Below are 26989 nucleotides of genomic sequence, written 5' to 3'. Positions count from 1 at the left end.
AGTCAGTAAAATTGTAACTTTTAGCATTTGAAATTATCTGTAATTATTGACTAATATTTAATTTTATTAACTAATATTTAATTTTAATTGCCATCCATAATTATTTTGAGGCTGACTTTCAAAAATAAATTTTGTCACACTGGATAATATTCCATAGTCTAAACTAACAGTATATCTATTAAGCATTAGTAGATAAACTGCCAATTAATTTATTTCTTAATTTTCCCTGCTCATTTCAAAAATTTGAAATAATTCCCTCGAGGGGTATTTCTCTAGTTCTCTTTAAAAATATACGAACAAAGGTTTCATCGCTAAATTGCTAATTTCTATATAAATAGAAACTATTAAATGTAGAAAATATAAAATCTACATTTTTGAAATATTAAATAATTAAATAAAATTAATTAAATTGTTCTTCCATACCAAGATACGTGTCATGGAGCGTGTATATTTTTTCATACTATGTACATACTCCAGTTTTGCACTTTTAAATCATCCCCGCAAAGATGTGTCACCCATTTTAAAATTTCGCCAGTTCTCACGCTTCGATCGTCGTCAGTCCTGAAACGAAGACTTCGAATTGTCGCAGACTTCGATCCACTCGTCCATAATTTTATTAAATTGCACCCTGCGAAACATAATCGTCAAACGTCCTCGTATTTTTTTTTTTTTTTTTCTTCAACGCGCACAATGCATCGTACGCGCAACGAGGCTCGAGGATGATGAAAAGCGGAGGTCGAGGGGTTCCTCCCTCGTTCTTATTCGGTCTCTACCACCCACAGAGGCGGATCGTCACAGGATCCCGAAATGCGGGACCAGGGATGAACGCGTTCCCAGGATCCCCAGGCCTCTCTCTCTTTCTCTTCCTCGCTCGAAACTGTATCGTTCGATTCGATTCTCCTGTTACACGCTCGCCGGGCAAAAACACGAGAAAGTGAGAGCCCTGGCTTTCTTTGAGAAATTCGTTATGGTTCAATTAACCTGATTGGCTGGCGATATCGTCTCGCCGTGTTCCGAGTGACACATTCATCGCGAAGACAATTCTTTTACTGAATCCTGACCTCGTTTGTTAATAAATTACTTATCGTTATTAATTTGTTAATCGGCGCGAGGATTTGTCTTATTATTTTAACGAGTGAGGATTCGAATGTAAGGAAAACATGCAATATGGACACAGTAGACTTATGTAAGAATATATACGAAAATACTCGTTCCGATATTTATCGGCTAAAAGTGATTTCTTATGATTATGTTCGTAGAAATATGAATCTCGATAATAATCGTTAGATGTTATATTATTCGTTGTATATTTTAAGAAGTAATTTTCGTATGAAAACTTGGTCCTATATTGCAAAATTTTACGCGTTAATGAAAAGACGTTTAATGAATTTTTATTTCGTGTTAATTAATAGTAATAATAATTTGTTCGTTTAATAATTTTAACGTTTCGTTAACTTTTTCGTGTTAATGAGACGATTTCTCGTGTGAGTTTAGAACTCGGTAATTCAATTTAGAAGTTCGGAGAATATTCTCACAATGCAGTGAAATGTCAGTTATTTTGCTAATAGTTTTTATCATTGATACCAGTAAACATCGTTCCAACCTAGTACAGACTTCAAAATACAAGCTAAGAAATATAGATTAAAATTCATATAACCGGGCTACACATTTTTATGCAAAAAAGTATAAAAACTTCTAAGGTATAATATAAAATTACCCTTGCAATATGATTCATGGTGTAAAACGTTTTTTCTATATTTTCTACCAGGAGTCTATCTTTTAATTATGCTCTAAAATGTGAAAATATGTAGAAATTAATACGTCCACTGATTCTTAGCAGAAAATTTGTAAAATTCCCTTCGCCTGTAAGGAATATTACAGCTCTCTCCTTCGGTTGAAGGGTCAACGAGAGATTTCTCTTTATCCCGTGTAATACAAGAATTTCTGTATCGATGCATACTCTGTTGTTAAAATGTATCTCATTTGGAACTTGATCGCCATCGAGGGTGAAACTCGAGGACGCAAAAAGTTCATCAGAACTTCGCTCGGTTACACGTCATGCTGACGTGCTGATGATTAAATCTCTCGATAAAGAAAAAAAAAAAAAAAAAAAAAAAAAAAAAAAAAAAAAAAAAAATCTTTTTTNAAAAAAAAAAAAAAAAAAAAAAAAAAAAAAGAAAAAAGAAAAAAAGTCTCTTTTGCAAGGAGACCACGCGTTAATGCGCGTGTCTGGCCTGGAATTAAATTCTAGATTGCACCACCGAGAGAAATTACGTCATTGAAAAACCCAAATTCAATCTACAGTTGCTTTCGAAAGCACATTCGAGAAATTACGTAAAGGTATTCTTGGTCGTTTAATTAATTATCCAATTGCTGAATTAAATTTTCAAATCGATTGTTAATAGGAGCCAGTAACGTCGCGTTACGTTGTGCTTTGTACTAGATTAGGCTGCTCCATGCACTGAACCTTTGCAATGAATTTGGTTGCTCTGTGTCAGATATTACACTGTATTATATATTACTCTTCCAGGTATTATTTTATACTGCACTGAACTTCATTGCACATCGCCGACATGCCACGTTACGTTACGATTCATTACGTACCATTACGTTACGTTGCGTTGCACTGTGTTTATACTACGTTACATCACATTATACTAATTTACGCGTACAATGCTAGCTTCTACATTGCCCTGTGCCCATTACCATCGGTTGTTTCTACTAGTCTTCGTTGTATCATTCATTCTGCGCCATTTTGTGCATTATTACCCATCACTTTATTATCCTTCGTTACCTCTCGCGTGTATGCTACTTTACGTCGCGTAGTTGTATCCAGAGCTGGATAAATGGCAGACGAGTCTATTTTATTTTAAATTACACGCGTAAATTTGAATTTAACTATATAGCAATTATTTTAAATCTCTATATAGCAATTATTTTAAATTTCTATATAGCATTTACTAATTATTTTAAATTTCTGTACAGCATTTACTAATTATTTTAAATTTCTATATAGCAATTACTAATTTCTATATAGCATTATTTTAAATTTCTATATAGCAATTACTAATTTCTATATAGCATTATTTTAAATTTCTATATAGCAATTATTTTAAATTTTAAATTTCTTTGTTACGGTAAGCTTTTTAAAAATAGTATCTTACTATTGAGGAATGGTGAAAATATTTGAAATATTTCATCTGCTTTAATTCATTTTGATTGTTTCAAATGTTACTGGAAATAATGACGTACAATAGCTCTTAATGTTTCGTTGTATATTGTATTGAGACTGTGGATAAATATACAGGGTGTCTATAAAGTCTCTTTACAATTTCAAAAATTTATTACGAAGGCAAATGACAAGACAGATAAGTGGAAATTATTACGAAATGAGACGTATATATTTAAGTTTTTTAAGGTGTGTTAAATGAGGCAAAAGAAGCTTAAATATACACGTCTTATTTTGTAACAATTTCCATCTGTCTTTTCATTTGCCTTTGTAGTAAATTTTTTTGAAATTGAGACGTTTATGGACACTCCGTATATTGTGCCGTCGTTTAAATAGGAAATGCATTCGATTCGTATGGTTTGTTACTACAACTACTCTGATACAAATTTACTTGTGATATTCGTATTAAGAAAATCGTCTGATACAAATAAACACAATTGACAAATTGTAATACTAATTATAATACCAAGCAAAGAAGAAGATGCAGTTCTTCCATCACAGATCTTCCTTCAATTTTTTTTTTTTTATACCAAATCGAAGTACACGTTTAAAATGCAAAATGATGATGTGAGACACGGTTTTTAAAAGCGCGTGCATTAACCACAGCTGTTAAGAGGTTAAAGATCGGCCTCGATCTAACGAGCGAAGATTGGCCTCAATCTAACGAAAGAAAGTATATAGCACCGAGGCCCTCCTTGATAAACAAACACGCGCGCGCACGGTGTCACCGGTCGCAAAGAAGAAGAGGAGAAACGATCGCGATGATCGCCCCGGATCGTTCGTTTCGGCGCCGCAGATTATCGGCCGCCGATGACTCGCGCCAACTTGAATGTTAATTTAATCGAAGCGTGTACGATGCCCTGTAATCGGGAGGATTTATGTGAAACCAGTTTGGTCGGCCTCTCTCTCTCTCTCTCTCACTCTCTCTCTCGACTTGATAATCTTAACGAGGGCCAATTTTGGGGCGTAACAACGAGGCAAGATCGATGTTACAGCCCTTTGTGGATTCTCAACGTACCTTGCCCGTATATAGCGAACGAGTTTACAACTATTAATAATACTAATAAGTGCTAATAATACCCGAACGTTCTATTACCTATTAACATTATGTATGTATCGTACCTTTGAATATGCATACACATGTATATTATACATGATTGATACACAGTATTTACAGAGTGTGTTTAGCCACTTGCTCTGGCAACTGATTGCGGACCATAACGAGTGACCAGAGTGTATGTGTATAATAATTCGTCGCTTTCTTTTTGATCTCGTCGGTATTGATATCACTGGATAAAAATTATAGAAGTAATAAATTTATTATTTGTTTTGCCTGCGTTACACTTAAATATACCTATATAGCTGAGAAAATATTGCAATTTTGGGACAGAAAATGTAGTTCTTCGTTTCTCACATTTCGGATAATTCCATAGAATTACTTATTTATTAGTACCAATACCTTTGAAATATTTAAATCAGCCGAAAATATTGTGTAATAAATTCAAGTGGGTTCCACGTGCTCGTAAGGTTCCATCTTTCTAAAATTAAAAGAACTGTAGAAGTTTAAAGCCTCTGTGAAATTTACATAAAAATATCATTTTTCCTACACGCGTTTTGCATAAAATGCTCTAAAATTTTCTCACCGTTTCCACCCGAACAACAGTTGTTCGCAGAGAAACAAACCGACAAGCTTTATTATTATTCATGGTTCCACTTTCGAATTGATTTCGTGAAGAAGCTGAAGCCTTCTCAATACTAGTAGATTTTTCACTCTCGATAGCTCTTTTTCACACGATAGTTCTCTTCGCGAAATCCTCACGTTTTTTCCCAGCGTGACAGTGTTTTCCCCTAAATAAATCATCGAAGAGAGTTCTTCTCGAGGAAGGAGCTAACTGTAGCTTCGTCTGCTCGGGGAGAAGAAAAATCGTGAGGCGAGTAGGCGATTGTTCCTTGGCGTTAATATCTTTCTAATCGATCGGATGTCTGGATGCCACCTGGTCGACCTAGTAGTACAGTTAGACAAGTGGGAGTGGGTATTAACATTGTGGCTCGCAGGAGGATCGAGGTTAACGACAAGTCCTCCGTTCGCGGACTAATAAACGTCTGGGAAAGGGACAACCACCAGGGTTGTCGAGGACGACGATATCGAGCAATTCGATTACGTCGAGATACAGCAGAGTTTGCAAGAGTTTCGAGTTCTAGTTGAATGTCCCCGTAGAAATTTCAACCTTCTAACTTTCTCGTTCGAACTGTCCCGTGCGATAAGGATCGACACGTACATACATTTGACTAATTGTAAATACTTTGTAAATGCTTATATATAGAATTAAACGACGTTGACATTCGATGGAGAAAGTATTAACATTAATGTTACACGAGTGTCTTATTAATGATGTGATTAATGTTATCAATATCGTTAATAGTACTATTGATATTATTGATAATATTGTTAATCACGTAATTAATGATATTGTTCTCTGTGTTTATGAACCAATAAACGTTCGAGGAAGGAGTACGTTTAAATTAAATTAAATTAAATTAAATTTTGCAAATTCAAGCACGTTTAATGGAAGAAGCATTAATATTAATATTACACGAGTGTCTTATTATTAATTACTCATTAATGATGTGATTAATATTATCAGTATCGTTAACAATACTATTGATATTATTAATATTGTTAATCACGTAATTCATGATATTGTTCTCTGTTTATGGACTAATAAACGTTCGAGAAAGGAGTACGATTAAATTAAATTAAATTAAAAAGAGAATTAAATTGAATTAAATTTTGTAAATTCAAGCACGTTTAATGGAAGAAGCATTGGCATTAATATTGCACGAGTGTCTTATTATTAATTACTAATTAATGATATGTGATTAATATTATCAATATCGTTAACAATACCATTGATATTATTAATATTATTAATCACGTAATTAATGATATTGTTCTCTGTGTTTATGGACTAATAAACGTTCGAGAAAAGAGTACGATTAAATTAAATTAAATTGAAAAGAGAATTAAATTGAATTAAATTCGAGCACGTTTAATAGAGAAGGTATGCATTAATATTACACGAGTGTCTTATTATTAATAAGATTACGCTATTATACTAAGCATATACTGCTGTACTACTATAATTATTAATTACTAATTAATCATGTAAATGATTTATATTATTAATATTATTATTTATATTATTTATATTACTTATATATTATTTATATTAATATTATTATTTATATTAATAATACCAGTGATGTTATTAATATTGTTAATCACGTAATTAATTATATTTATAGACCAATAAACATTCAACAGAAAGGAAGACGATTGAATTAAATTACGCGTTAAAAATTGAATCGAGTTAAATTAAAAAATTTTTGCACACGTTCACGAATTTTGCAAGTTCGCGAAATTTGGAAACTTCCCTCGTCCGAATCGTTGCTCGAGGGGAGAACTCTCGAACGTGGAAAACCGGCGAGCGAAATGGGGATTCGAAGGACCGGCCGATTCGCGTGGAAGAATTTCAGGAGTAGAGCGTACCGGTTCCACAACCTGGAAATGGCCACGAGCCGTGCAGTTTCGTCCATGCAAGAACAGCGACGGTTTAACACGCGGATAGAGCAAGAATCTCGTTGCGGTTCTGCTCCAATAGCCAGACGGCTGGTTTTCTCGCTTCGTTCGATAACACCTACGGTCCCGATCGATTTACGAGCAATGTTAGCATAACCAACACTTTGGATCATTGTTCCTTTTCATTTTCTTTTTCTCTTTCGTTTCTCTCCTTTCCTTGGCGGAGCTTTGGAGGCTGATTGGAAACAATTATCTTGTCCGTATTTTAAATCGTGAGAAACTTACCGTGAGACGAGGTGAACGCATTAAATATTTTCTTTAATTGTCTCTTGCAACTCGAAAATTAAGATTTTTTACTTACTTCAATTGCGTAGATTTGTACATTTTTTTAAAGATGAATTGTTTAACAATTGTTTAAGCGTTAATTTCGTTCGAACACGCTGTTGGAAATAATAAGAGAATTGCTGTTGTGAATATGAAAGGTACTTTGCATTTTCTATAATAATATACAAATGTATATAATTATATATTCAAGCTCGTGGAAATACTCTGAACAAACGTTCTGAATGTATCATGTCCATTGTGTACGAAAACACGCCGAAATTTCATTAGCATTGTTACGAAACTCGGCGCATAAGTATTTAAACACTTAATTATTTATTGTATAAGTATTTAAACACTTAATTATATATTTGTATTGACAAAAATCAATATTCGCGACGAGACCAATTTAAAATAATATTTTATATTATTTTTACTGAATATATTTACTTCTGTGTATTCGGATTAAGTTTCAAATTTCATGACAATTCAGTTTCAAAATGTTTTGCATAACATACACATTTATTAGTACTATTATATCAGCATATTATTATATTTTTAATTTATTTATTACTGTTATTGCTGTTATAGGATATTATTAATATCATTATTACCATTTATTGTGTTGCCTGGTTATTATTTATATATTACCTCTTCTGTCTATTTATGGCAAACAAATACGATTAATCTTACCTGTTTGATTAATTTAAATTTGAGTTTTGAGTTATTCGAATGAATTCACGCAGTGATGGAAAAGTATCGATTGAAAAGTAATCGACATCGGGAATTTCCCCCATTTTTCTTTCCTGTTTGTTTTTCGTAATGCAATTGTTAGCTTCGCGTAGGGTTAATAGAATGTAATTCTCGAGTAGATCGGGTGCGTTCGAGCTCGTCGAAGTAATCGAATTACCCGGTATAATCGGGCAGTCAGCTCGTTCCGTTGGAACATGTGTTACACGAGCGGAATTTCGATTATCCTGTAATAGGGAACATAGCACTCGCTAATTTTAACGTGCCCAGAAACATTATTGCTCGCGAATTTTCTTACTTTTATTTCAGAGAACCGATTAACCGTGTTTTTTTTAGAAAGGAATGAAAAAAAAATTGGCGCTGTGTACGTGCTGGAGTCAAACTGACCTGAAATTAGTTTGTTTTTTTTTATTAATCTCCGACTCGACAATTTATGTAATAACATTTATAAGCTACAACGCGCGCGCGTTGCATATATTTCAGCAAGTTCGTATCAGAATATTGTTATTGGATATCTCAGTGAAGTCTTGTATTAAATTAATTTTCAAGTGAGAAACAATACTGGATAAATAAATATGATAAAAATAGAATGTTACAAAGCATAAGTAATAAATAAAATTGTAATATTAATAGTATAGTGATAATAAATAAGCGAGATAATAGGAGAAAAAATAGACACAATAAATTGTAATAATAATATTTAGACAGTAAGTAACTAAATCACTAAAGACAGCAACTAATAAATAAATTAATAATATAATAATGCACTAACATTGTACTAACGATATAATAATGTACTAACATTATTATATCACTTATTAAACATACTATATTAATGAATATATTGTATATATTCTAATATAGAATTCTATATTTTGCTTTATTAAAATATCAAAATATATTCTATATTACATGTTTTAGTATTCTATAATAAATAGTGATAATAACAAATATAATATATAGTAACGTCATAGAACACAGCAGTAACAAATAAAACAAATTCATAAATCGAAAGCGGAATGGAGACACTTGGACGACCACGTGGTCTTGTGTGACAAAAAATTATGAATAGGTTTCTAATTATGATAACAGACGGATTATCCATATATCCGCGAAGGCAGGCGTGCCACGTGCGGCACACTAGTCGTCAAAGTAAATAAACAAGTAACGAAGTAACGTTGAACAGTCTTTGTCTGCGTGTACGTACACGTGCTGACAGTTTCTACTTTAGCTGGCTCCGATCAAGACGCGTAGCCATTTCTACTTACGGTATACATACATACACGTATGTATAATACGTTACGCGCGAACACGTGAAACGATAGTCACGCGTTGTGTCGCATGTATAAGTCGAGCTTGTATTATAGTCTCGTTTTCACCAAATAAATTCGAAATTTCTCAAGCGAGAATCGCCCCCGATGTTCTGCCAATATCTCGAAGAATTGTTCGATATCGAAAAACTGGTACATACTTTCCAACGTGGGGTATTGAAACAATTTTCTGCTTCTTCTTAGTTTTTAACGCTAGAACTACCAAAGCCAATTTCATAATTTTCTATCTTTCTGGAAATTTTATATACACACGTGCACAATAATGACAAACGAAATGACAAAGTATAAAATAAATTGAACAGCGAACGTACGAAATAATAGTGCAGTAAGAATATCAAACAACAATACAGTGAGACTCTTTCTGGAAATTGTATATACACGTGTACACAATAATACAAACGAAATGATGAAGTATAAAATTAAGTGAACAGCGAACGTACGAAATAATAGTGCAGTAAAAGAAACGTAACAACGTCAAACAACAATACAGTAAGACTCTTTCTGGAAATTTTATATACACACGTGCACAATAATACAATCGAAATGACAAAGTATAAAATAAATTGAACAGCGAGCATACGAAATAATAGTGCAGTAAGAGAAATGTAAAAAGTGTTCCCTCTTGTTCCCCTCAACATAGACAGGAACACCCAGGCCGCCCAACGAAAATGATCTTTTTCGTGAAACGTACGACCGTTATATTTCTACATAGACCGTTCTTTCTTCATAGACTCTACATTTCCACGTGTCCTAACGCGTAGACACACTTCAAGTAGTAAATGCGTCAGGTAGAACGAAAGCGTGCCAACGCGAAGAGGAGGCGGATAGAAAAGGCGAAGCGAATGGAACGCGGGGGCGGATAGGAAGAATCGGAACGGAAAGGTGTCGCCGGGGCGACGACGATCCTCTCTTCGAGTTTCGTACGAAATGAAGGCTCGAAAAAAGAAAAGAAGAAGAAAGACGCGACGAAGTGAGGTGAAGAGAGCTGACCTACTGTGGCAAGTGGCTCAGGGACGTCGCTGTCCAAATCGTCTCTCCCTCCCCCTCCTTATCTGTGTGTCCCCCCCTTCACTTCACTTCTAGACCTTCTCCTCATCCGGTACCGCACGCAGCAGTATTCAGGTCTTTTTCTCTCTTTCTTTCTCTCTCTCTCTCTCTCTCTTTCTCACCTTCTTTCTCAAAACCCTTGCGTACCTACTCCGCCATTCCATCCGTATTTCCTTCCCACCCTTTGCCCTCGACCGTGCTCTATGAGGTCGATAGCGGCTATCAAACGAATGAAACGAACGCACGTACACGCGTAACGCGACGTAAGAGACGTTCGAAAACGTGGGAACTGGAGTGTATCGAGTGTACGTACGTGCATATGTGGGTGAAGTTGGGTGTGGGCCCCATACTTCATGTCTCTTTGTCCGATTTCAAATGGCACCGCAGTGACGAGAGATCGAGGCATTGTGCATTTGTGGAGAATATGAAATACCACGAGGCTTCTTATCAGCCTATCGTTTCTTCATCCGCGAGTCTTTTCAAAACATCGTGGAACGAGGAATTTCCTGTTTGCAGGATAATCATTTTGGAAGTTCCATAGAATTTTGTTGAATTCATTTGCTGCATCGGATTATTATTGGGGGATTTTTAACTTTCAATTGGGCCCACAGCGAGTTGTAACTGTACCCTTACAACGTATCCAATTACAAAATTATAAAAATTCTTTTATCATTCTTTTATTTTTAAATACACTGCATTTTGATTTACAATATATCATTTAATTAATTTAATTATCATTTCTGCAATGATCTTCCAATCCCCTGGCGAAGACCAAATAATCCACTGCAAAAAAAGTAGCAAAAAATGAATGGAACAATACATGGAAAGCACCCAACTACACAAAAGTATCCAAGACTTTCACCAGCAAACATCAAACCTTACCAACAGGAAAGAAGGAATAATTATCTCACGCCTAAGAACCGGTCATACCAAGCTGACACATGAACACAAAATCAAAAATATTTCACCACCCACCTGCACTCATTGCAATAACCATTCACTAACAATAACCCACATACTGCACGAATGCCACACCACAGAAATCCAATCAAACAGAAATACGGAATCAAACATAAACCTGACTTCTCAAAATGATATACAAAGAATACTAAAATACCTCAAAACCATAAACTACTACACTCATATCTAATGGCACCGTCGTCGCTAATGACCACGCCGTCGATGCGACATTAAAGAAAAAATAGAAGAAGAAGAATAATTTATCATTTAATTTCTCTAAAAGGATTAAAAGACCCTGTATTATTAAATATTAATTCATTATATTAATGTAATAGGATACCTAATCCTAGTTTATTACTCAATTGGACTTAACAATTGGGACAATCAGATCGACTTCTTGGCTCCATAAATAGATTCGGAACAATTTCTGATTCTTGCACTTCTTGAGATAGATTCGCCTTCGTGCATTTCGATAAGATTCAGTCATGCACGTACTCTTGCGAATTGAGTCCAAAGCTTTTAGAACTCGTTGTTAAAAAAAAAAAGAATAATGCTTCGACTGCGAGAAGAATGGACCAACACGTGTTCATTTTCGTTGCACTTCATACAGGTAAAGAACGGAAGAAACGTGTTGCAGACGAGCGTTTATAACTTGGCAAACTTTCCATGATATTCGTTTCGCCCCTTTCCTACGGCATTTTTCGTGGCGGCGTGAACGCCCACCACGAAGGAAAGTGAATCAACGGCGGCGACCGAGTGAAATGCAACGACCGAGTGAAAAGTGGCGAGTGCCCGGGTGGAATGGCGATTTGAAAGTCTCTGCCTTTAGCTTCTAGCGCCGATTTTCACCTCGGCAGCGTGGCCGGCGACGACGATTGACAATCGAAAGCAGTTGTGCCTGCTGAAAGCTGGTCTTCTTTCTAGAAGGCTTGGCTGGCCAGCGGCGAAATGATCCGCCCCGGCTCGTCACTTTCGCGCTCCTTTCGATCAACACGACGTGAAACAGAGTAACAGCTGCTGCGCGACGAGAACAGAGACGTTAGAATCTGCAGATTCTTTTGAACATTTCCTTTCGTGAAAGAGAAATTTCACTGCGAACGTAATTCAAATGCAAGTGGAATGATACACTGTTCCCCCTCCTTTCTGAACTTTTATTTCACTGATACTCGGTCTACTGATATTTTAATATTTTTATTTTGTTATTTTTAATATTTTAATATTTTCATTTTTAATATTTTAATATTTTTATTTTTAATATTTTAATACTTTTATTTTTAATATTTTAATACTTTTATTTTTAATATTTTAATACTTTTATTTTTAATATTTTAATATTTCTATTTTTAATATTTTAATACTTTTATTTTTAATATTTTAATATTTTTATTTTTATTTTTAATATTTTAATATTTTAGTTTTATTAATATTTTAATATTTTTATAGTTTTATTAATATTTTAATATTTTATTAATATTTTAATATTTTAATATTTAAGTTTTATTAATATTTTAATATTTTAATACTTTAGTTTTATTAATATTTTAATATTTTATTAATATTTTAATATTTTAATATTTTATTAATATTTTAATATTTTAATATTTAAGTTTTATTAATATTTTAATATTTTAATATTTTAGTCTTATTAATATTTTAATATTTTAATATTTTAGTTTTACTAATATTGTAATTTCTGTAATTCTTTCTATTACAACTTACTCTCTATCAATGAAAGAATCGACTAGTTTGATTAACGTTTCACTCAGTTTCATTCAAACCTGGAAACTAACTTAGTTCTTTAATTACGTTGATATTTTGTAACATAAGAAAGTACAGTGACTCGCGTCTTTTGATACTAAATGGTTTAAGAAACACGTGTCATTTTGTTCAACACTGAGTAACTAAATAGAATCTAATATTTAAAATCATAGATACATTGTACATGTATCATATGCGTGTATTTTTGTTTTCCATGTCGCAATAATTGTGAAATTAAATGATCGAAAAACGAAATTCGCGAAACTTCAGCCGTTTTCTGTTTTCCTACGTTCGTCTGTCAATCTTCCCTTTCATTTTTTGGTTTCAGATGTCCTTTGTTTGAGCTGTGCTCAGGCCTCGTCGCCTGAACAAAACGGGCTATGCCGACGAGTAAGTAGCACACCTCTTTTGTCAATACATTTCTCTACGTTTATCATTATGTTACTTGTGTTCGATATCTTTTGTTGTTCACTATCGTTAATTTCGATATTGTCTTTTAATTTAATACAACGATCTATCTACTAGAATTGAAAAATACAATATTACTATTAAACAGAACATAGGAAAAAAGAAAAAAAAAAAAAAAGAAAATCGATCACGTCAAAATCAGTCGTTGCAAAAAAAAAATTGACATCAGATCTCGTAAAACGAAAGTGCCGATCTCTAAATTAATGGCAATTTGGAGTAACGAAAGAGAAAAAGAAAATTGCTCGACCGTTGTAGAATCGTTTGGAAAATGAAACTCGAAGAATGTTCGATGGCATCTTCAATGAAAGAAATTAATACAGCAAGATGTTCCTTGATTCTGACCTATTTTTTCCTGTAACAAATTATCCGTATCCATGATAAATGATCACTGACAATCGATAATTGATAGAATTTTACCAACGAGGACGAACCAGAGGAAATTTGCATCCGTTGTATCGCGTAGCCATTGTAAATACACGAAAGTGACATCATTCGTCCTCGGTTACATAAAGATATCGTCGCTAATAACGATGATCCTTACTGCCATTGTTACATCGCCTAATGTCACTCCTTGTTTCTATCTCTTTCTCAACCGATGTCTCGTTAAAAAGAAAAATCGTCTAATAATACTTCCTCTCTCGTTCAACGTGTGATTCGTTTTAATTGAATTTTCTGCTTAGAACCAAGCGATTCTTACGTAAAAGCCTTGGCAGTTAGACGAGCGATTTAGTTAACGAACTTGTCACTTGCAGCAGGTACTTTTGTACTCTCTCTCTTTCTCTCTCTCTCTCTCTCTCTCCCTCTCTCTGTCTGTCTAGCCTCATCTCACACAGTTTCGATTTAATCTACCAGAACTCGGCTTGAATTCTTTATTCGCTTGCGCTGGCAACTGATTGCGGACCATAACGAGTGACCAAACCGTATACGACAATTCGCCGCTTTCTTCCTGAACTCGTCTGTCTGTCGTATGATAGAAATTATTGAGAACAATTGTATTGTTTGTTTCGCCAGGGTTACACTTAAAATATACTTATCAACTGAGGAAACATTGCAATTTCGGGAGAAAAAAATATTCTCAATGTGTTTGAACTTGTACAAGGTTTGCATCGTCGCCGTGCAAACGTTCTCAATTATACCAAAGCATACCGTTAGGTTCAGTTGATCGTCGAATCGACTTTTTTTCGCTCCAGAAGGCTCGACTCGACTTTTTCGCGAGCGCGCACTGATCCAAGCGGGGAAAAACATTGGCCAGGAGCGTTGTTCGAGCGAGTGTTCGGACGAGCGAGAGAAAGGAGAGGCAGCGGCGCCGCTTCCGGGATTGCGCAAACATCGCGCGACAGAATCGAACGGGAAAGCGCACAATGAACGAGAAAAGGCGTGGGTATACGCGGACGCGACCATCGAAATGGTTATTTTCGACGGTGAGGTCGTCTAGAACGCGTGCTCGAGGACATCCTTTCGCGTGTGCGCCACCTCTCACCGTTCTCAGCGCCGAGCCCACGGGAGACATAACCCCCCTGTGATTTCCTGTTCGATCGCCACGATCGAGCACCATCCAATCCGACTGGTCCGTAGAGAACGTACACACACACACACACACACACACACACACACAGAGGCAGATATATTATGCACGTGGACAATGCGTCTCAGTGGTATACAATGGGGACGTCGCGCAATTAGAACAGGCTCGTCGCACTGAATTATTGCAAGTTCAAATTTGCAATAATTCTGCGTGCACGATCGATAATGTAATTGACGAAAAAGAAAGATCGGCTGTGGATCTTTTTAGAACGGAAGAATATTTATGCAAGTTATTTAGAATATTTAATTAATAATGTCAATCGACCTCGACGCCAAGAAGTTGATGTCTTCAGTCGTTTCGGTGGCTTCAGATTTCAGACGCTGTGAATTCTTATTTCATTTAGGTATTTCATTTACCTGTGATAAATGAATTTTCCTTCGTCTTTGGAGATGATGAATATAAATTGTACGATCAAACTTTTGTTATCAAGGAAGTTTGAGAATGCTTGAGAACTGTACGCGAAGTGGAGTTGTTCAGTTTGGCTTCCGAGAAAACGTTTCATCACTATCGTGTATTTATAACAAGTATGACTGTTATTTATATAATTATAATATACTATATATAATATAACATAATATAGTATTTAAATATATTTATATAATTATAATATGATATAGTATATAAAAATATTTATATAATTATAATATAATATAATTATATAAAAATATTTTTATAATTATAATGTGATATAGTATATAAAAATATTTATACATAATTATAATATAATATAATTATATAAAAATATTTTTATAATTATAATGTAATATAGTATATAAAAATATTTATATATAATTATAATATAATATATAATTATATAATTATAATATGATGTAGTATATAAAAATATTTTTATAATTATAATGTGATATAGTATATAAAAATATTTATATATAATTATAATATAATATAATTATATAAAAATATTTTTATAATTGTAATGTAATATAGTATATAAAAATATTTATATATAATTATAATATAATGTATAATTATATAATTATAATATGATATAGTATATAAAAATATTTATATAATTATAATATCTAAAAATTTGGAGTCTAATTTTTGCAACAATTAAATTTATCAAGTATTTCTTTATTCTGTATTCAACAAACATCACGCGAATCGTGAAAAAGTTAACACTGTTAATGATGAGATGGTTTTCCTTCCTTCGTTTTAACGTCGCCGAGACGATGAGTCAGTGGTGTGAATAATCGTAGAAAGTCGCTGTTCGATTTCATTCGTTTTCGTGGAAAATCCAAGGAGCTCGTTTCTTCAGTTTCTCGTAGGTGGCCTGTTTTTGCCATCGAAATTGTGCAAGTTAACACACGGATCACCGAGTTTCCCGTATTTTCCGCTTCGCTGGTAATCTTTGCGCTCACGAGGGATACACTGTGTGCTTTCCTCGTCGATCGTTATCGGGCGCGGATAAAATAAATTTGAAAGCTGCTGCTTTTTCTTGGAAAATTTGAGACATTAGAGAATAGAATCCTGAGTTATGTGGGTAAATGAAGAATTACATCTACATCAGATTAATTATTAAGTTTGACTTGACAGTTTAAAAAGATGTGTACATGATTTATTATTACGTTGTACATCATTTACATTTTTTGTGTTACATGTTACATGCTAATTTTTGTTCTCCTTTTCTGTATCTTTTGAATTTTATTTACGAAAGATCGAACTGCATCTATGTACGTGCACGTGAAATTTTCGAATTTTCTTTGAATAAAAGGAACATGTCACTTTTGAGTCGAGAAACTCGATAACGCTTTTTCCAATCCGCTCTGCAGTGTTTTAAGACACGTATCGACCAGATAACGTTGAAGTGATTAGATAATGTTGAAGAAATGGTAATCTGGACGAGCTAGACCTAATGAATAAATTATGCGAGGGATATGTTACTTCTTTTGTTACTTCTGCCGTATATAGTCGTGCATTTTTCCACCGAAGGACAACAATAATACAGTGTCTGATACCTGTGCTCTCTCCTGATAACTTTATGGTTGTTTCACAATGACACTATGAAGTTTATTTGAATTTAAAACAGTTGGTAGAAATTAATGGTTATTAAGTAGTAAAATGATAATTAACCGTTTTATTAATCAAAATTAATAAAATGATAAGTATATCGTTTAATATTTGTTGAAACGACGTTTAATTAAGAATGATAGATGATTATTTTTATTCGAGCAATAACTACGGATATTTTGCGAAACTTTATAACTAGTTTGTGCGAAGATGATAAAAAGAAATGAAATCTAGGTGAAAAGTCATTTTATTTGTTGAATATTCCAAAGTGTCAGACTATTTTATATATTTTTATAAATTTTTAAAAATCCGAATTGTTTTCCAAGTTTGTCTGATTTATTATTTTTAGTTCTATTCGTGCCGTGTTCTTTTTGCAACAAATAAATTTATCGAAGTCAGTCGTACGTTTTGACGAAACTGCGAAATTAATAAAAAATAGATTCGACTAAAGTAAAGAGTACATCGCCACAAACAAACCTAATGAGAAAATGTCAGTTGACAGAGCAAATCTCTCCGAGTCGTCGACATCGCCAGTCGGGGCAGAATTTTTTTCGGCGATCCGAGCAAACGGAGGAAAGCGCGCGGTCTGGTCGAGAATCGAGCGGAAAATCGATGACGGGGCGCGAACTTTTTTCCTTTTTTTTTTTTTCCACGGTGTCACCCCGGTTGCAACGACAGGCCAACCTTAACCTCGGTGTCGATAATCAATGGAATCGATCGTAGGCTCGACATGAAAGTGTCCCAAGGTTCGCCGCCACCGAAGGCTGAACGCGCCGCGCGAAACGGAACCTCTCAGCGAAAATTGCCCGAGAAACCTTCGCGTGTCAACTGCGCTCGGCCATTCTTGAGCTTCGAATTTTTTTTTATTCCGTCCGCTTCGTTCCTTTAACCACGCGTGTTCACCTGCAAATGCAACAACGGTGTGAGAACGGCGCAAAGTGGAAGTGTGCAAAGTGATTTGAAGAGACCTTGACAATCGAAATGATGCGATTCCGTCGATGTTCAGTTGGTTTTTATATTTGAAAACGCGCGGCGTCTCGAATTTTAGCGCTTCGAATTTCTATAGAAGGAAAAATACTTGGGAAAAGTAATAATAACGATAATAATATATTATATATTTTTATAATTATATATATTATATGTTTTATATTATATATAATATATTATATATTTTTATGATTATATATATTATATTATATATTTAATATTATATATTATATATATTAATAATATTATATTATATATTATATATATTATATTATATATTTTTGTGATTATATTTTCGTCGAAGTTTATAATTACATACATTTTTGTCGAAGTTTGGTCATTTTTATTTAAAATTCGCGACATAAATTTCGTTGTGCAGAATTTGTCCCGAATTTCGCCAACTTCTATAAAGAAGATATTATAAAGAAAACGATGTGTTATTTTTATTATTATTATTATTGTATAATATATAATTATTATCACAATAATGTTGTACTATAAATAATACAAGTTATAGAATATATATACAGTGTGTTCTATAATAAGACTGAAATATCGTGCAACAGGAAGTTCATAAATACTTCATGAAGAAGTTAAATCAATAATAAAAAAGTATGAAATGTAGCAAATACGATTAATAATCAATCAATTTCGATGATGGATTAGTTGAGGTGGACCAGTTTTCTGGTTTCCTTGGCCCTTTTGGTCAAAATCTTACATTTTTAGATTTCTGCTTACAATAAAAATATTCACATTCGAGAGCAAGTAATGTACAAAAGTGAAAAGAAAATATATTTACACGAAATGAATTGACTAGAATAGTTAATATAATTGTATATAATATATATTTTAATATAATATTTTAAAATATATATTTATTATTCTATCTTGGTGCACCAAGTATTTCCTTTGTAAAAATTAAATAATTGTATATAATTAATATTTTAATGTAATATTTTAAAATATATATTTATTATTCTATCTTGGTGCACCAAGTATTTCCTTTGTAAAAAATTATCTACGATTTGTTTCGTTTCGAATGAAATCCTGGCGCGAGAAGGTCGTTTATACGAGGATACCGTTGATAAACTTCTGAAGCCAAGAGGAGAGTTATCGATTAGAAATTTTTTGAGATGTTCCTTTGCCGGAGAGCGAAGTTTCCGTTTAAGGAAGCCGTTTAGAGAGTGGAAACAAGTGCAAGTCAACCGAGAAAAATGCGTGGACGTGCGGGTTGAATGAAGAGCGAGTAGAATTCCAGTGTATCGAGCAGATTTAGCCACGAAACGAGATTCAAAAGCGTCCAGAGTCTCGGATCGACGCGTGAATTTTCACCGATCTTCCCGCGATAGAGAGAGCCGCAACTGTCGTGAACGTCCTCCGAAATGGCAATTTCCAGAATCGAGCGTTTCCACTTGGAAATTTCATCTTGGGATCTTCACCGAATTCAGCGCTGAAGCTCCGCACGGTTCGTGGAACCGGGTCAGGGACAAATCACAAAGTCGCCGGCAATGGCTCTCCAATCATAATGGCCGATTTCCAAATTCGCGTTCAAGGACACCGCATCGATTCCTGTCGCAAGTGTCCCGACATTTCGTGAAAATGTCCCCGAAATTTGCTCGTCTCTCCCGTGAAGTTTGAACTTGTCGAGAATCGACTCTCAGCCATGAATCGAGGAGAACCCATGTGTGAGAAATGCCGTGTCACGGAGTGAACTGAACTTGACCACGTGCCTTACGATTGCCAGTCGTCAACAAACTTATTACAACTTGTTATAACAATTAATCGTTGTTATTAAAATAACTTGTTCTACATTGATCGTTATTATTTCAGCTTGTTATGATTATTAGTCGTCCCAAATGTAGAGCATCGTATTATGAATTGCACAATTTGTATTTGTGATTTTAATCAATCTTCAGCTCCAGGAATTAGAATTGAACATTCAAATTTGCATTTCGTTTGCACAGGATCTTTCGAATCGAAACCATAATTCCCCAATTACGAGTGCGATGTCCGATGTCATGACTCAAATGAAGGATGAACGTTCTAATTCACGGCTTCTCAAATTTGTCCACCTTGGCCACTCACTTTTACCTGCGCAATATTTTCGCGTCCCTAGTCTCTTGATAAATGATATTGCAAATAATGGTTCTCAGGTATCTTGCACGTGCAGTAAAATTTAAATTTCTCCATGTGCTTTATATCTTTATTTTCTATTCTTATCATAGGTTATTTAAATTTAAATTTAAATTTATTTTATTTTTTATTCTTATCACAGGGCATAGGTTATTATATTTAAATTTCTCCGTGTGCTTTATATTTTTATTTTTTATTCTTATCACAGGTTATTTAAATTTCCTTTCAACACCATAGGAACAGTTTTGGAAATTGAAAACTTTCAGCTCGTGTAAATCACAATTTATTCAATTCCTTTTATTACTTTGCTGGCATATAGGTCTCCAATTCGACTCTTGTGTTTTCTTACAAATTACCGATTTTGAATTAATTTTCGGTCCAGGAGTTTTCTAGTTTCGCTAAAATCTCTGCGACTGCCAAATTTAGTAGATAGTTAGAACCCGCACTTGGAATTCAAATATTCGCGCGATGGAAGTACAAAAAAAAAAGAAGAAAAAATTCGAGCGCTCGATGAAACGTGACGAGCCTGAGTTCTTGTTGAAACGCAGGCTCGTTGAAAATGAGAAATTCCAAGAATTCGGAATGTAACAGTAATTCGGAATGTGGCCAGAGGCCGCAGTAGCATGACGGAAGCTCGTTACGCCCGCGATTCTCACAACGGCGAGGAATAATCGTAAAACTTCGTTTCTTTTTTTTTTTTTTTTTTTTTTTTTTTTTTTTTTTTTTTTTTTTTTTTTTTTTCTTTCTTTCTTCTTTTTGCGCTGGCAACTGATTGCGGACCATAACGAGTGACCAAAACCGTATACAATCATTCGTCGCTTTCTTTTTGATATCACCGGATAGAAATGATTGAAAAGTAACAAATTTATTATTTGCTTTGCCCAGGTTACACTTACGTACTTACATACTTGCTTAAAATTGAGAAAATATTGCAATTTTGCGACAAAAAAAGTCTCGACGTGCGTCATTCCAGCGCGCAAGATGTTAATCCCGCCGTTGACGTGGGTCTCATCTCTCGCGAGATTTGCATTCCACGATGGAACCGCTGCTGCAACGTGCATGCAACGGATCAATCCTCCGGACACTTAAAGAAACACAGTTCTTTTTTCCAGTTTGTGACATCAGTTCAATTAACTTGTTTATAACTCGTCGCACTCTCGAGTCTCGCAACTTTTTGTCGCCCTCGAGAACTCCGTCAAAATAAAATGCACGCGTATTTTTTTTTTTTTTTTTTGCTACTGACAGAGCCCTGCCGAGATTTTCAGCCGAGAAATTCGAACTCTCGACTTGTCGTTCACCCGACGACGAGCGTGAACAATAGAGCGTTAAACGAATTTCGTCCCCAGACGAAAGTTAAAACGAAAGTGTGGCGGAAATGTCGATCGATCGTTCGAAGGCCGCGTTCGCAAGGATGAAGACGGCGGCGAGGATACTTGTCGACGTGGAAATATATATATTTGCTATTGCAATAGGGAGAGAGAGAGAGAGAGAGAGAAAGAGACTGCAGAAACATCGAGTTCAAACATTGATACAGTTTATCGTCGATTGTAGAGAATTGGGAAGGTGGCCAAGCTTGACAAATCGGTCTCGACGAGCTGGATACAGCGAATAAATATTTTCACTGCGGAGAGAGGAGAGGATACGTACTGATCGATTTCGTCTGGACTGTACGTCTGTAGCGTTACGTAAAAAGCCGATTCTACGCGATATTATGCAAATCACAAAGATCGGATGGTAATTGCAGTTGTTTCTTGCTTTCTGACGTGTGCAAACATTTGTAGGTCATTAACGATCAACGATCGTCGAAAGATGATTTAAAATGTCTCTCCCTGAATCGTTCAGAAGCAAGACTTTTTCTTTTCGTGCTAGATGAAAAGTTATCATTTTCTTCTTCGCGGTATAATAAATGTGACTTTCAGCACTTCGTATTTCAATTGTTTTCTTTAGTCGAACTGTTAGGTAATGACGAACGTTATTTACTAACACTTCAAAATCTCGTTTTTGATTGCTGGCTGATCGAGGGATTTTCCTATCGACTTGGAGTAAGGGTTTTCGAAAATTTGAATTGCTATAGAAATGTAAGAAAGCCTGTTCTTACTAACGAAAATTAATTTCAGATGTTTGTAAATAATTGAAATAATCGACATACGAAGCTATTTGTAGATCGAAACATGACGAATAAATTAAAAAGTAAAATGCAAAACTAAATCTCACTTATTTATATAATAAATGAAGAGAGATTTTACGAAAAAATATTCGGAAAATTTTATCTATTCTTGGACAGCTGAGGATGGCCTTCCTCTTTAATTTAGAACAGATTTACACGCTCTCATATTTATAAAAAATTTCTCACACATGTACGTCACCTTGATTTTTCCTTAATATCTCATATTTGTCCATTTTATCTAGCTACTTTATTTTTCATTCTCCTCTTTTCTGTAGTTTTCCAATTCTCTCAACTATTCTAATTCTCCGTATTTCCTTTCACTGAATTTATCCTAACAAACGCGAGAAACTGTTTAGAGAAAAAAAAACTACGATTTATTCTTTTTTTCTAAGTTATAAACGCGGAACGCGAGCTTCAACGATGAAATTTCAATGGAGAGACAGTCGTGGAGAAAGAAAAGAAAACCTTCAATGTTGTTCGTTGAATTACGAAGGAGACAAAAATAGGGAGAACGTTGGAAGAGAGTAAATTGTTTCAAATCGATCTGATTGCCTCAATCAGTCCTCCAGGCGCATCGAAATAACAGGAAGGGTGAATAAAATATTGGCACCGATCGAGGGTCAAGATCTTCGTCGCGCTGTCCTCCGTGCGATCGATGGAAAGGGGATGAAGGCCGTTTGGCGTCGCCGATCGGGAAATATTTCGAAAAATATTAGCCCGTTTAAAGTGTTCCACGTTCCATTTTCACTCCTCTTGTGCTTTAATTATCGTCGCTCGCCAATTTACCATTAGGAGGGAAAATTTCGTTTGGCAGACGACACGTCGTCTGACGGGGGAGTTGTCCGTGAACAGAAAATACTTTCGGTGGAAATTAGGCCGAGTGGCGGACCTTGTTAAGCTCTTTTATTGACGCGAATAAGGGCAAGTCTCGTTTCAAGGTGAAAATAGGAATAGGGGACGAATCCTGGGGCATTTTTAACGTCTGGCAACCCTTTATATTCGGAGCTGAGACTTTTCTTTTTTTCTTTTTTTCTTTCATTAAATTTTCGCTATCAAATATATCAGATATATATATATTTTGGTATATTGTAAACGTAGGGAAGAGAAAAATGAACTAATGTAATTTAATGTACGAAATTCAAAATGAAGTTGAAAAAACTGTGATTTTGATGATGACTGATATCACGCCGACAAAGCTGATTGATATTTAGATATTAGTCTAACAATCTATTGCGTTTTGTATTATTATGTTATATTAGTATATAATCTATATATTATAATATAATATGATGATAGTACAATAATATACAGACTGTTAAAAAAGTACTCGCCAACATAGATCCCAAGAGCAATTATTTCGACAAAAGATCAACTTAATTGTTCATTAAATTTCTACCAAGTAAATCTCCTCGTGATACATGCTAAATGTTTGATCGAAGGAAGGACACAAGAGGAACCGAAAGTTGTAAACACAAGATTATTATGTTACTATGTTAGTATCAACAATCGATTGCCTCGTGAATGCGAGCGTAATACGAATCTTCAGTATTCATTCAGTTCGATTGAGTACAATACGATCGAGTGTTAATTACTCATTTATTATCGATTCATTAAAGATCTCGAATTCCCACCCGTCGATCGACAATTAGTTTATTTGAATTACACATGCACACGCAGTGCCTATTGATTCTGCTTAAACCTCTTACTCTGGTAACTGGTTCGCGGACCATAACGAGTGACCAAACAACGTCGTAATACAATAACTCGTCTTCTTTTTTTGAATTCATCGGTACATCGCTGGGATAAAAATTACTAGAAAGTATTAAATTTATTCTCTGTTTTGCCTAGGTTATATATTTCAATATACTTACAAACTTGATTGTGAGAAAATATGGACAATGTCACGCGAGAGAATCATTTGAATCGTTTGAAACGAGTAATTCATCTTCACTGTTAGATCGAAAGGAAACATCTCGGTCGTTAATTGCAAGTAAGGATCTCCCTCGATCGTGGAGAGATCGATATCCTGAGGTCCAAGCGGCGAACAAGCACGATTAATAATTCTCGCGGACGTGCGCTGTGCGATTGTCACCGAGAGAGATCGCCTAACACGTGCGACACCTTGGCCCACAAGGGGCGTTTGACCCCGTTTTTATCGGCGGACGAAACGCGCCTTCTACACCTCCCGCGCTGCTAACCGCGAGAGGGACAAGTGTCATTGGTCGCTAATGGATTGAACGCTCCGCGGCCGAGCAGAGGGAATTCTTTTTCATCGGGTGAAAAAATGTCAAATGAATCGCGTTCGGGAGTCCTCGTGGCTCGTACAACACCGTGCGATCGATTCTTCCTTGGGAAAACGAACCGGTCACACGCTTCGTTTAATTGCGTCTCGTTGCGATCGATCGACAGTTTTCTGGGAATTAAGGTCGACGTCGGACGATCCGATGAGCACTAATTAGAGTCGAGCTTTAATCAGAATCGCGAGGATTGACACTGGGACACTGTGTGCCTCTGTTCGTTCCGATCTCTTTCCCGATTGACGATTTTAACGCTTTGAGCGACAGGGATTTGATGCTTTCAAGTTGAAAAAGAAGCAAACTCAGACAGCAGCCCACGGAATGTGAATTTGAACTTTCAATTTTCTCGTATTGCCTCGATCGTAATGAATTATATGCTTGTGCTTTAATTATTAATTAATGCTAAAAGTCGCAGTTTTAAAAAAATAAAATTATAATATTACGTAAATGAATTTGTAGTTTGTCCCATAAATCTTTTATATAATAAAATTAGTTAAATAATAATATTTAATTAATTATTATTATATATATATAAATTAAATTTATTTAAAAAAAAGCTAGATATTAATAAATACGACAAACACTTAATTTCTAAATATATATTTATTTTTTTTTATTTTAGATCATTTACTTTAAAAGTAATTAAAATTATATACCCTGACGCGTCATGATAAGTAATGTTTACCGAAAACCGAGCGGGAAATCATTGTTGGTTCGAACGTAACTGCTTTTAACTTATATTTCACTGTCATCGGGTTCTTACGCCTCGAATCGGTTTTCCCAAACATCTCGCGTTTGTTCTAAATTTGTTTAAACTAAATTTTTGTCCATTTTTCGTATTATATAGGCGCAGTGTAAATAAACAGGAGGGAGGAACGAGAAATAATTGAAGAGGTTAATTTAGGCTCGCCGAGGCCCGTCTTCTCAAGAACCATCGTCTCGTTAGATTCACCTTGACCTTACGTCTCTCCTCCGTTGCGTTGTGAATCATTAAATAAACCGTTTGCTTTTACGAGGAAATTCTTTTTCTTTCTCTCTTGCATTCCTTTTTTTTACTTTTTTTTTTATTTTTTTTTTTTTTTGCTCCGTGGAAACGATGTAGATCATATTTTGAAGAAAATCGGTTGAAGCTGGATTAAAGTCAAGGGCGTTCTTCAATGTCTCTCTCTTTCTCTGTGAACTAGTCAATGGAAGCTTGGCTCGTGTTAAACGCCAATTGAATAAACGTTTTTTTTTTTTTTTTTTTTTCTTTTTTTACCTCTGCGTTAAGAATTTATTTTGAGCGAACTGGGTCAGTCGCGTTTAATTAAAACCCTACGTTTTCTACGCTCGCATCAGTCCAAATGCGTGCACGTGTCTCTCGGTGTCGTTTTTTTTCTTTTTTTTTTTTTTTTTGAAGAATTTTTTGCCACACTTTCAGTCGTCGTGAACGACCACGAAAGCCAAATTTACTTAATTTCGCCGTTTGACTTTCAAACTTCAAATTGTCTCTCCTTTTGTCTCCTACTCGACTTGGCTCGTTCCCACCTCTGTGTTTCTTTTCACTTTCTTGCACTTTCACCTCGTCAGCTCGAACTCTGTAACGCTCTTAACGACCGACGATAAAGACGCGTGTGAATCAATTGTCACGAACGTGCAGCGTGAAATATCAAAACGTCGTAAATCATCGAGCCTTCGTTCCAGAGAGAATCGTCGCCGTTCAAATAGACTCCTCCGGAAAGAGGTCCTTCGAAACGAGTCGAGGATCGCGCGAATTTCTTCTTCCCTGTTTCGTCGATGCGCGCAAGGACGCTGATAGAAGTGGATCATAAGCTCGGGTCGATCGATAGTGTCATCTCCGACGCTTCTCAAAGTCCGATACTCGCGGCCTCTCTATCTCTCTCTCTCTCTCTCTCTTTTGCACCGTGTGTGTAAAGTGTGTCCTGCGAGCTCTAACGGTCTTCTGCCTTGACCGAGTTGAGCGAGGTCCGTGTCAGACCCCCGTCTTGACTTTGACTCCGTTTTATCGTAAAAGTCATTTCCACGATCGTCGTTCGATCTCTCAATCGTGCCACGAGATCCGCGGCAAAAAGGATACACCAAAATGAGACACAATCTGAACGGCTTGGCTCGTTATCATCGTACCTCTAGATCACGATCTCTCCATTATGGTGCTGACTAACTTTCTGATTAAGAATACGTCTTTGCGACGTATATTATATGTTGGCAGCTTTTTACGTCGAATCGTTGGATTTTTCTTCCATCGTTTTCTTTTTTTCTTTTTTTTTTTTTTTTTTTTTGTGGCGAATACTTGAATACGAGAACGAAAGTCTCAGACTTTCAGAATTTCATGTTAATTGTAAATG

General features: G+C 35.1%; 2 protein-coding genes and 1 long non-coding RNA gene across 3 annotated transcripts in view; 2 read left to right on the top strand and 1 right to left on the bottom strand.

Moving 5' to 3' along the window:
- The first annotated feature begins 13297 nt into the window (after nt 1-13297).
- LOC122527879 (protein roadkill) overlaps nt 13298-26989 on the top strand; it is a 78356-nt gene continuing 64664 nt past the window's right edge. Inside the window, exon 1 of the mRNA XM_043652453.1 lies at nt 13298-13366. The gene's annotated coding sequence lies outside the window, so the exon portion shown is untranslated. The remainder of the gene's footprint in view (nt 13367-26989) is intronic.
- LOC122527888 overlaps nt 15339-26989 on the bottom strand; it is a 23333-nt gene continuing 11682 nt past the window's right edge. The window contains exon 3 of the long non-coding RNA XR_006306433.1: nt 15339-15349. This is a non-coding gene — a long non-coding RNA (uncharacterized LOC122527888). The remainder of the gene's footprint in view (nt 15350-26989) is intronic.
- Nucleotides 21883-26989, top strand: part of LOC122527882 — an 18359-nt gene continuing 13252 nt past the window's right edge. The window contains exon 1 of the mRNA XM_043652460.1: nt 21883-21914. Within this exon, the coding sequence (XP_043508395.1) occupies nt 21892-21914 (23 nt within the window). The 5' untranslated portion in view covers nt 21883-21891. The remainder of the gene's footprint in view (nt 21915-26989) is intronic.

This window comes from Frieseomelitta varia, unplaced genomic scaffold, assembly GCF_011392965.1.
Source record: "Frieseomelitta varia isolate USP_RPSP 00005682 unplaced genomic scaffold, Fvar_1.2 scaffold_236, whole genome shotgun sequence".
Taxonomy (NCBI): Eukaryota; Metazoa; Arthropoda; class Insecta; order Hymenoptera; family Apidae; genus Frieseomelitta; species Frieseomelitta varia.
Note: the sequence above shows the minus strand (reverse complement) of the source record. Positions and strands in the feature narration are given on the sequence as shown.